Genomic DNA, 10,988 nt, shown 5'->3' with positions numbered 1-10,988 from the left:
AAAATAGAACCCAAGTTGGCATTCTAACACAATTCTTTCTGTATAATGTTTGTTGTTTTTACCTTTTCCCCTCACTGTATCTCAAGGACATGAACTTCCCGTTTTTCAGGGCACCTTGATGTCTGCCTACATAGCCTCATCCCTCCACCTCCCCTAACAGTCAGCATGGTAAACCCTTGCAATCACTGACTTACAGTCAGTCCTTTCCCATCAGAGTGTGAGCTCCATAGGGCAGGGCTGTTTCCTCTTCCACTGCTTAATTCCTCAGCACCAGGCAGATAAGGGCTGCTCAACAAATTATTTTAAAAAAATCCAAAAGCTAATCACTTTTTAAAAATCTATCATGGGATCCCTGGGTGGCGCAGCGGTTTGGCGCCTGCCTTTGGCCAAGGGCGCGATCCTGGAGACCCGGGATCGAATCCCACATCGGGCTCCCGGTGCATGGAGCCTGCTTCTCCCTCTGCCTATGTCTCTGCCTCTCTCTCTCTCTCTCTCTGTGTGTGTGTGTAACTATCATAAATTTAAAAAAAAAAATCTATCATGCTGTAAGTCAGGATGATGGTTACCTTGGGGGAAGGAAGGAGGGTAGTGACTGGGATGGGGCAGGAAGGGGACTTCAGGACTGCTATCATGTGCTATCCACTGGGTTACTTGAGCATGTTCACCAGCGGATCATTTATTGGGCTATACACTAGTAATTAGTGCACTTTCTGAATATGCTACACTTCAGCAAAAAAAAAAAAAGTTTAAGTCTATCATTATCTGATGAAGAAGGAAATGACAAGCATTCAGAAATTGCCATTAAAAATAATTAACAGGGGTGCCTGGCTGTCTCAGTTGTAGAGCATGCAACTCTTGGATCTCGGAGTCATGAGTTCAAGCCACACATTGGGCACAGAGCCTACTTCAAAAATAATAATAATTAACAGATAATTGTTTCTGAACATGTAAAGTGAAACTTTAAGAACCAAAATGTTCATTTATGTCAGAAAATGCACTCAACCATGGAAACTAATCAGATGTTTACTGCACCAGCACAATGGGGAACATTCATTGAGATGATGTACATAAGAGTGCTTAAGACAGTGCTAGATACACAGAGCTGTACATTCACTATTACACATTTTAACACATCAGAAGCATTTCCAGATGAAAGCTTCACCTTAGATCACATCAAATTTCCTTCATTAGAATCCAAGGTCTGTTTAGCCCTTAACTCTTTGAAAATAGTTATGGAGTCCACATCACCACTTGGCTTGAGTCATGCCTGAGGAATTAAGGACTCCTCGGCTAAGAATCATGGAACATCTGCACTGAGAGAGCACAAAGACCCTCTAGTCCAGTGATTCTCCAGTATGCACATCACTGGTGCATTTGTTCAAGTGTTCACCTCAGATTCAGATTCACTTAGTATGAGAGTACCACCCAGAATTTGCATTTTTTAACCAACTCTTCAAGTGATTCGGAAGGTGGTCTAAAAGAAACAATGAACCTCTTGTTTTATAGATGAGCAAAATAGAGGCCAGGGAAGGAAGGGACCTGCTCATAGTCTTCTTACTGGTTAGTGAGTATTCAAGGACTAGAATGAAGATTTTACCACTCCAAATAATACTATTTCCATGAATCCATGCCACAGTAACTTAGGACCCAGAATGAATCTGTCCTAAGCCTTAGTGGTTTATTCCACTGAGCCCTTTGTCTTCTCAACCACGCCACAGGTTAACCGGAGCACAAAAACCCACCTGTATATTCATTGGGTAGACAGAACCAGGTACTTTAGAAACCTACTGTAAATCATTGCTCCAGGGCAGCCCAGGTGGCTCAGCAGTTTACTGCTGCCTTCAGCCCAGGGTGTGATCCTGGAGACTCAGGATTGAGTCCCATGGCGGGCCCCTGCATGGACCCTGCTTGTGTCTCTGCCTCTCTCTCCTGTGTATTCTCATGAATAAGTAAAATCTTTTTAAAAAAATCATCACTCCAATATTTTTATACTCTGTGTAACACTGAAATAGTTATTTGAATTCTGTGTGCTTTAGTTTCTTCCTTTATAAAGTGACAAAATAATACCTTTGGTTTGCAGGATACTATGAAGAGTTATGAAAAATACTAGCACAGAGCTTGGCAAATAATGAGGTTCCAGTAAATAGTAGTAATCATTAATGCCATCTTAAAACATGGCACTATAACCACATTCTTCAGACTAGAGGAGTATTCTCAAGTGCGGTTCCATATAAACAAAATCATCCAGAAGTCTTTGTTTTTTTTTTTTAAATATAGACTTCTGAAACTCACCCCTCACAAGACCTCATGAATCAGTCATGTGGGAGAGACCCAGAAGACTGGAATAATAAGCAAGTACCCCACGGTCCTCCTATGTATACCAAAGTTTGAGTAGCATCGGACTAGGGGTGTGGACCAAGGGCTTCTTGTCAGTGAAAACACTTGTATCAATGAGAGCCAGGTAGTGCTGAACACTCAAACTTAATACTAACAATTTTCTGTTAATAAGAGGTAAATGAGTGCCACCTACTGCCTTATTTTAGAATGCAATGCTCAGACTGGTTCAATTCTTCTCTAGGTAATTGAATTTACTCTGAAAAATGAATCAATCCTCAACAAGATAACCAAGCAATAGAAAGCATTGTTGGAAGGAGACATGAAAACAGTCTTTATTTAACTAGAAGAAAACTTTCTCAGTTAGAGGGTTCTTGGAGTTCTAGATTAATGTATCTAATAAACTTCTGTAATTTCAAGTCACTGCTAAAGCAGTAAAGGAAAATATAATGTCTTGCCCACCGGGCTATGCCAACAGTGAAAGTAGAAACAGAACTACAGAATGCCCTAAAATACATGTAGCTATGCTCTCCTCCACCACCTCCTCCCCAGTCCCGAGAAGATCAAGTAAAACAAGAACTTATTCTGTATAAGAATAAGTGTTATTCTGTATAACTTATTCTGTATTTCTTATTCTGTAACATTCTACTCAAGTCCAGTATCAAAACTGCCACCTGCTTTTGGAAAGTTAACATTCCCTTCCAAAGGTATTCAAAAAAGCCTTCTGAATTGTAGTGCTACTGTTTAAAGCTGATTTCCCCTTCCAAGTTGCAAATGCACAAATATACCCAGAGGCTCAAAAAAGATGGGCAAAGCCTTATACATATTCATATAAAACGAGCAATTATACTTCATGTTGCAATAAAAAGCATTTATCTTTAATCTGTTTGTTTTTAAGAAATAAATGGCAAAATATATACACTGTAGAGTCTGAATTCCCCATCACAGAGTGTGAATAATGGTCCGGTTGCGGAGCTCCTGAATATACTCTTTGGCATGGGTGACTGCTGTCTTCGGTGCCTCAGGTGGAGGCGGGGGGCCTTCCACCAACTTCACAAAGTAATGGCAATAAACCTTCTCCATGATCCCAAAGCGTCCTCTGCCATGGTATCGGATGCGTTTCAGGTACTGGCCTCGCCCTGAAGTCGATTCAGCTAGACAGGGAAGACAAAGAGAGTTATAGGAAATGATTACATCCACAAGACTATAGCTCAATCACCTGGGCAATTTTTGTCCTTTCCTTAACTGCATTCTAAGGCCACATGAGTTCATTTGGTGGTGTGAGGAGATTTGTCTCAAAATAGGTATCTCTTGAGTACTTATTAAGGACCTCTATCCTAGGTGTTGGATAAGAGTGAACAAGACTAGCAAGGGCCCTGCCTTCATGCAGCATTCTAGAGGAGAAAGAAAGTAAACATGATCATTCCAGTTAGTGACAAGTACAATGAATAAAAACAGTGATGTGACAGAGACTGATGGGGGTGCTGGGGGCAACTTCAGACTGGACGGTGTCAAGAGGCATCATTGAGGAAGAGATATTTGATCCAAGACCAGAATGAATCATCTATGCAAATATCTAGGGGCACGGTACTCCAAGCAGAGGCAAAAGCAAGTGCAAAGACCCAATGGTGGGAATGTGCTTGGCTTGTTTTATTTTTTATTTAAATTCAACTTAACATATACTGTTATCACTGGTTTCAGAGGTAGAATTTAGTGATTCATCAGTTGCATATAACACCCAGTGCTCATTACATCACATGCCCTCCTTAATGCCCATCCCCTAGTTACCCCATCTCCTACTAACCTCCCCTCCAATGACCCTCAGCTTGCTCTCTAGAGTTAAGAGTCTCTGGACTGTTACCCTCCCTGTTTTCATCTTATTTTTCCTTCTCTTCCCCTATGTTCATCTGTTTTGTTTCTTAAATTACACATGAGTGAAATCATATGGGATTAATCTTTCTCTGATTTATTTTGTGTAGCATGATACACTCTAGTTCCATTATGTCATTGCAAATAGTAAGATTTCAACTTTTTGATGGCTGATTAATATGTGTAATGTGTGTATGTGTGTGTGTACACCACATCTTCTTTATCCATTTATCTATCAATGGACATCTGGGCTTTTTCTATATTTTGGCTATTGTGGACATTGCTCCTATAAACAATGGGGTACATGTGCCCCTTCGGACCATTACATTCGTAACTTTGCGGTAAACACCTAATAGTGCATTCTTAGGTCATAGGGCAGTTCTATTTTCAACTTTTCAACCTCCATACTGCTTTCCAGAGTGGCTGCACCACCTTACATTCCCATGAAGAGTGTAAGAGGGTTCCCCTTTCTCTGCATCCTCACCATCTGTTGTTTCCTGACTTGTTAATTTTAGCCATTCTGATCAGTGTGCTGGCTTGTTTTAGAAACAGAAAAAAGATCAGCCTGCTGAAGCACAGTAAACAAGGCAAAAAGTAGTACAAACAGGGAAGAAGACCAGTGGTGAAGGCACTGTTACTGAGAGCCCTGAAGGCCGAAGTAAAGAATTTTCATTTCATTCTGTGGTGAGAAGCCCCTGGAACCAAAGATTCCTAAATGCTGGTCCTCTGGCTACATCAGACTAACCCACGGAACATATTTTAAATGCAGATGCCAAGACTCCATCTCTGGAGATTCTAATTTACTATATTTGGGGTGGGTCTTGGAAATTACATTCTGAACCAACACCAATCCCCCTCCCCCAGTAATTCTGTTTTGTGGTCAATTTTAGGAACTCCCACATCACAAGAGCTCCCTCATCTCCCCTCCCTAATTTTTTGCATGTCAATGTCTGACTTTGTAAATTTAAAGAAATTTTTCAAATACTAGTTAAGAAGAAATCTGTTCACCAGTTTTACCCACAGTAAATCAAAGGAGTAACCACTTTCTACTATTTTCTGAATTTTAGTCAGTTACTCCTTGAGTTAATTTAATAAGCCCTTTAAAAAACCAAAACCTTGGGACACCTGGGTAGCTCAGTGGTTGAGCACCTCCATTCAGCCCAGCATGTGATCCTGGAGTCCTGGGATTGAGTCCCACATCGGGCTCCCTACACAGAGCCTGCTTCTCTATGTCTCTGCCTCTCTCTTTCATGAATAAAATCTTTTAAAAAATTAAATTAAATTTAAATAAATAAATAAAAAGCCAAAATCTGTGGGTGGGGGATGGGGTAACTGGTTGATGGGAAATGAGGAGGGCAATTGATGGGATAAGCACTGGGTGTTTGTTATACTATATGTTGGCAAATTGAATTTAAATTTTAAAAAATGTAAAAAAATAAATAATTTTTTTAAAAAGCCAAAACCTAAGAAGACATATCAAATTAATCCACTTCAATACTCACCCTTCTTACTGCATTCTTACTGTGACATAACTTTATAAATATAAGGACTGCATCAAAGTATACCGCTGACAACCCTCTAACTACAGTCCTCTCATGAAATGAGTTTCAGCATAAACATCCTAGCTTGGCCAGAGAGAAAGTGAAGGATGAAAGTGATTAAGAAAACTGCCTAGGGCCTCCGGGAGATAAGGAAAGAACTACTGTCCTTATACCAACTTCATCACTGGGCACTAAAGAAATGTGTTTAAGATTTCCAAAGAGAAAGCCAAATTACACAAATCACTTTAGAATGAAGTACCACTAATTCCTCTAGATCCATCTGTCAGGAGGAAACCTACAAATAAACACAATGACACTAGGAAAAGTGGAGAAATCTTCTAAAAGGCATTTTACAAACACAGTGGCTGCTTCTATCCAAAACTGCAACTCTATTCCACTTGAGCACCCATTTCCAAATACTTTGAGGAAAAGGAAAACTACTCCAGTGAAAACAGTATCTGAATTAGCTAACTATGCAGTACTACATAACCTATCCAAGCACAATGATCTGCCTCTCAGGGTCAATGTTAACTACCATTTTCCATCTCCCCCAAACATGTAAGAGCAAATGTCAATATCTTCCAAATGCTAGTCATGATTTCATCCTAAAGCCATAAAATACCATCTGCCTATCTTGTGGCAGGCACATAATACCACATTTTTTATATCAAAACAAAAACATTAATTCTTCTAAAACACCAGAATTCTTTAAAACACTGTAATGGGAATATGCAACATAGCCAATATGAGGTTTGAATGAAATCAGGACCTAGAGGATTATAGATTCCAAACTGGTTTCTGGTCTCTCCTCCTCAGTCTCTCACACTAATTCTGTATGTTAGGGATTTTAACTGCTTTTGTATAGAATCATCTGTTCTAATTGAAATACGAGTAGGGAGAGATCCAAAACTGTCCCATTCATTCACTCACAAACTATATCTGAGTTCCTGTGAGGTGCCAGGCTCCATCCTGGGCTCCAAGGCTGCAGCAGTGACCCAGATATCAAGGAGCTCTTCTGTTTGCCCTATGCCTCACCCTTGGAGACCCCACAGCACAATCTCAAAACCATTGCTTTATAGTTAATAGTCTTAAAACACTGCCTTAATAACATAAATCTCTTACCCCAAAACTTCCTGTGGTTCCTCTTCAATATGAAAACCAAATTCCACAGCCCGTCCTGTTCAGCCCTCTGGATCTAGGCCCAATCCACCCTTTCAGTTTTATCTGCTCAAGGTCAAATCTCTGCTTCCTTCAACTATTTCACTCACTGGACCACACAATCACTGCTCATTCCGACCTATGTGCCTTAGCTCATGTGGTTATTCCACTCTGAAAACCTTTCTTCCTAGACACTCTTTTGGATACCCAGACACCTATCTTCAAAAGCCAAATTTTTCTAGAAAAATTACATGACTTTTCTAACCAATACTAACATCCTCTTCTCTACTCCTATTTACACATATTACTCTTTTTGGTCCCAAACCATATACTATCTTGTATAAGTGTTCACGTTTAATCTGTAAAAGTCATTTCCTCAACCAATTAGATCTTTTGTATTGCCCCCAAAGTTTACGTTCAACAAGGAACAGAAATGATTTTGAAATACAACCTCTACTAATTAATATCATTTTCTTCCAATATAGCTACCTGGTAAATTTGCTCAAATTCTAAAATAAGTTTCAAAGTTTTCCACGTACATACAGTATTCATAATGAATATGGTTTGTTCCAACTCAGAAAAAGCAGTTTACGTATATTTCTAAAGGACTACTGCTGTCAAAGAACAAAACTATATGTGCTAAATGTTTTACATGGCTTTAATAAGGTATACCATCCCTAACTACGTGGGCAGTATGCACATGGAAGGTACTCAAATACTTTCTGAATCAAAGAAAAAACATTAAGCTATCTCAAAAATGAGAACAGTGTAAAGTATGCCCAAGATGGTGCTCATCTAAAGATGATACCCAACAGGTATGAAGAATATTAAAAATATTGTCAATATTTCCTATTACTGGTATTTAGGGAAATGTGAATCCTGATATTTTAAAATTGGAAACCCTCTTCCCTCTTCATCACTCTTAGCCCAGAAGACTGATTTACAAAGTCAGTCAATCACATTCTCTAAAGTGAATCACTTTAGATGCCATGAATCACTAAGCAGTGACATTTTATTAGTCCATGTCCACTTGTTAAGGTCTATTCACAGTGCCATTAGTCATTATTATAAGTTTGAAGAGGAAATGAATTTTCAAAATCTGTGGTCATGCAACACCAGGTATTAGCTTTAGACTGATGACAGGCATTTGAAGGAATTACCATATAATGAGAACATATGCTACCAAAAAAGTACTTCCCTTGAAATGCCCATACTTATGTAAGAGACTGAGGAGCCACTGCTGGGCCAAAATCGTAGCCAACACGTGACTAGTCTTTCAAAACTCGAAAAGACATTTATCTATGGAGTGAAATGTCTAGTCTAGGTCTTTTCCATGAATACAAGGAGGAAAAGGAGTTTCTCATATTTTATAGGTAAGAATCACTGGGATATTTATTAAACAGCTCCCCAGGCCTCTCCCTTGAGATTTCAGATCCAGTGGGTCTGTGGTGGGTCCTGGGAATCTGTATTTTTAATAATCTCAAATGATTATCAGGAAACTTTGGTTTTGGTTTTTTTTTAAGATTTTATTTATTTATTCATGAGAAACACAGAGAGAGAGGCAGAAACACAGGCAGAGAGAGAAGCAGGCTCCATGCAGGGAGCCTGATGTGGGACTCGATCCCGGGACCACAGGATCAGGCCCTGGGCAGAAAACAGACGCTCAACCATTGAGCCATCCAGGCACCCCGTATCAGGGAACTTTGGCAAATACAGGGATAAATGTCTGACATGTGATGGTAAGATACTTCATCTTCCTGAGGGTACTCATCTTTTTTTTACTCTTCATAAAAGAATTTGGCAGCAAAATATTTAGCAAATGAGCTTTTATAATCATAAGACAAATCCAAACTTATTAGCCCTACTCAAGAAAAGAGATTTTTACACAGAACTGATGAAAAAAGGGTGCAGGTGCAGTAGAGATTTTTCAGCAGAAATGTGCATAAGGATTGGTTAATTTTATTTTTGCTTAATGGCAACACTGGACTTTGCTCCTTCATTTGAGAAGACAGGATTAAGCTCCTCACCCGTTCTCACTTTACTAAAATTACTGAAAAGGATTTAAAGACAAATTCTATTTCATTTGTATCTGAATTCCATTACAAAGTTTTGTCTGTCAGCTAAGAAGATCCTATTCTTATGAAAATGAATAAAATTAATTAAATTGGATTTGATATTCAGTCTTAAAAAAGGAAAGGTCACCAAGAGGTTTTAAGCAAATGGTCTTGCTCTTCATCCACTTCATCCCTTCCAATGATTCTGGGCCCTCCCAGCATTATTTATTCATACTTCTCTCAGAAGAAAAAGCTTATGAGTAACTACTATGGCCCTGCATCTTCTGAGATACCATTTTGATTTCTCTCTGCATCTATGCATGTATCAGAATATAATAAGTTATACAAGATTCAGCTTTAAAATAAGATATTTCAATTGAAAATCATAACTCATTTGAATTTCAGGAGTAGGTGTGGCTGCCAGCATCAATTCCAGGTGAGCTGAGGTAGGATTTTAACTTAACCAGAATAAGTATCTCCAGTTAGGACTGAAGTGACATGATAAAGTAGAATTTGGATGATTTGTTTTTACTCTAATTGTTGAAAAATCATAATGCACAACTGATTTCTCCCATAATGATTTGGCCTCTTCTCTATTTGGAAAGCAGCAGTCCCCTGTATCGTGAGTTTAAAAGATCTTCAGTGCTTCTCATACATAGGTTTGGCAGATTAAGAAAATTTTGCTTCGACATCAACATCTTTGTTTGATTACAAAACTGCTGAGGTTAGGAGTAATTGCTGCTGAAGTGAAAGGAAAACAGTAACTCCACCTACCATTCCACTTGACTGTGGTGTTGGGAGGGGGTAAGGGAAGTTTGTAATAAGCATTGATCTCTTTCTAGAAAAAAAAATCCTTTACATTTATATGGAGCATCATGCTTCCCAAAGCATTTTCAATTACATTAATTTAATTTGATATGGAACAAGCATAGAAAACCTGAGATAATGCTTCAGAATGTAATAACAAAGGGAAACAAACACATCTGGGTCATCTTCGTCTTGGCTTTTACCACTCAACAGATTTTCCGTTCTGGTAATTGGAAGGTTAAATTCGGGACACCTTTATGGATTAGGCACCTGGCTTGGCACATTATAAATAGATTTTTTTTTAAAGTCCACATGTGATTCTTCATTTACCTCCTTCATTTTAAAAAAAAGAGTTCTGTTCCCTCTTAGTTTTATTGTGATTAAAGGACCAAGTACCATCATTTTGGTATCCATTATTAAATAATTATTAGCAATAGGTTCCATGATCTTACTTGCATTACAGAACAGGTAACAATAAAGCAGTGAGGTTATTACCATTTATAACAGACTAACATTAGCATGCTGAAGGCAGAAGAATAAGCTATTATCAGCAATTTTCACTGGCAAACCCAGTTTAAGTAGTTAGGTATCAAAGACTATTGTTAGATAATGAACTTGGCATCACTATTGGAAGACATTTTCCAATGCTAAGAATATTAAATATCTTACCTATATATAAATTGGATCTGAATTCCACATTGTGGTCTCTCACTGCCATATCTTGTGCTTCTAAGAGAATCTTAAACAAAGAAAAGACAGGCATTGATATGGCTGACCCTGAACTAAAACAGAATTAAATATCTCATTTCTTGTTATCACTACGACAGCTAATCACATGCCACTGTTTTATAGTTAATTTTTAAAAGAGAACATTAAATGATAACAGTACTGAGGGGAAGGGGGATGCACTGAGCTTTCTTCCCTCAGACAAGAACTGCAAATGCAGGCAACATGGCTCATCCTGCTAACTGTACAATGGGATATATGAGCTGTAAAAGAGGAAACAACAGGGCAGCCTGGGTGGCTCAGCAGTTTAGCTCCACCTTCAGCCCAGGGCGTGATCCTGTAGACCCGGGATGGAGTCCCATGTCGGGTTCCCTGCATGGAGCCTGCTTCTCCTTCTGCCTGCGTCTCTGCCTCTCTCTCTCCTCTCTGTGTATGCTCATGAATAAATAAATAAAATCTAAAAAAAAAAAAAAAAGAGAGAAAACAACACTAATAGTAA

At 38.8% G+C, this 10,988-nt stretch overlaps 1 protein-coding gene across 2 annotated transcripts in view; it reads right to left on the bottom strand.

Annotated features, from left to right (window-relative positions):
• Positions 1 to 1,042: 1,042 nt before the first annotated feature.
• The window catches only part of MRPL22 (mitochondrial ribosomal protein L22), a 39,661-nt gene continuing 29,715 nt past the window's right edge, over positions 1,043 to 10,988 (bottom strand). For both annotated transcript variants that reach the window (XM_055325206.1, XM_055325205.1), the window contains exons 6-7: positions 10,433 to 10,502; positions 1,043 to 3,488 (exon numbers count right to left, since the gene is read on the bottom strand). In XM_055325206.1, coding sequence (XP_055181181.1) covers positions 3,277 to 3,488; positions 10,433 to 10,502 — 282 coding nt within the window. In that variant the 3' untranslated portion in view covers positions 1,043 to 3,276. The remainder of the gene's footprint in view (positions 3,489 to 10,432; positions 10,503 to 10,988) is intronic.

This window comes from Nyctereutes procyonoides, unplaced genomic scaffold, assembly GCF_905146905.1.
Source record: "Nyctereutes procyonoides isolate TBG_1078 unplaced genomic scaffold, NYPRO_anot_genome, whole genome shotgun sequence".
Taxonomy (NCBI): Eukaryota; Metazoa; Chordata; class Mammalia; order Carnivora; family Canidae; genus Nyctereutes; species Nyctereutes procyonoides.
This window is presented reverse-complemented; position numbering and strand designations above follow the sequence as displayed.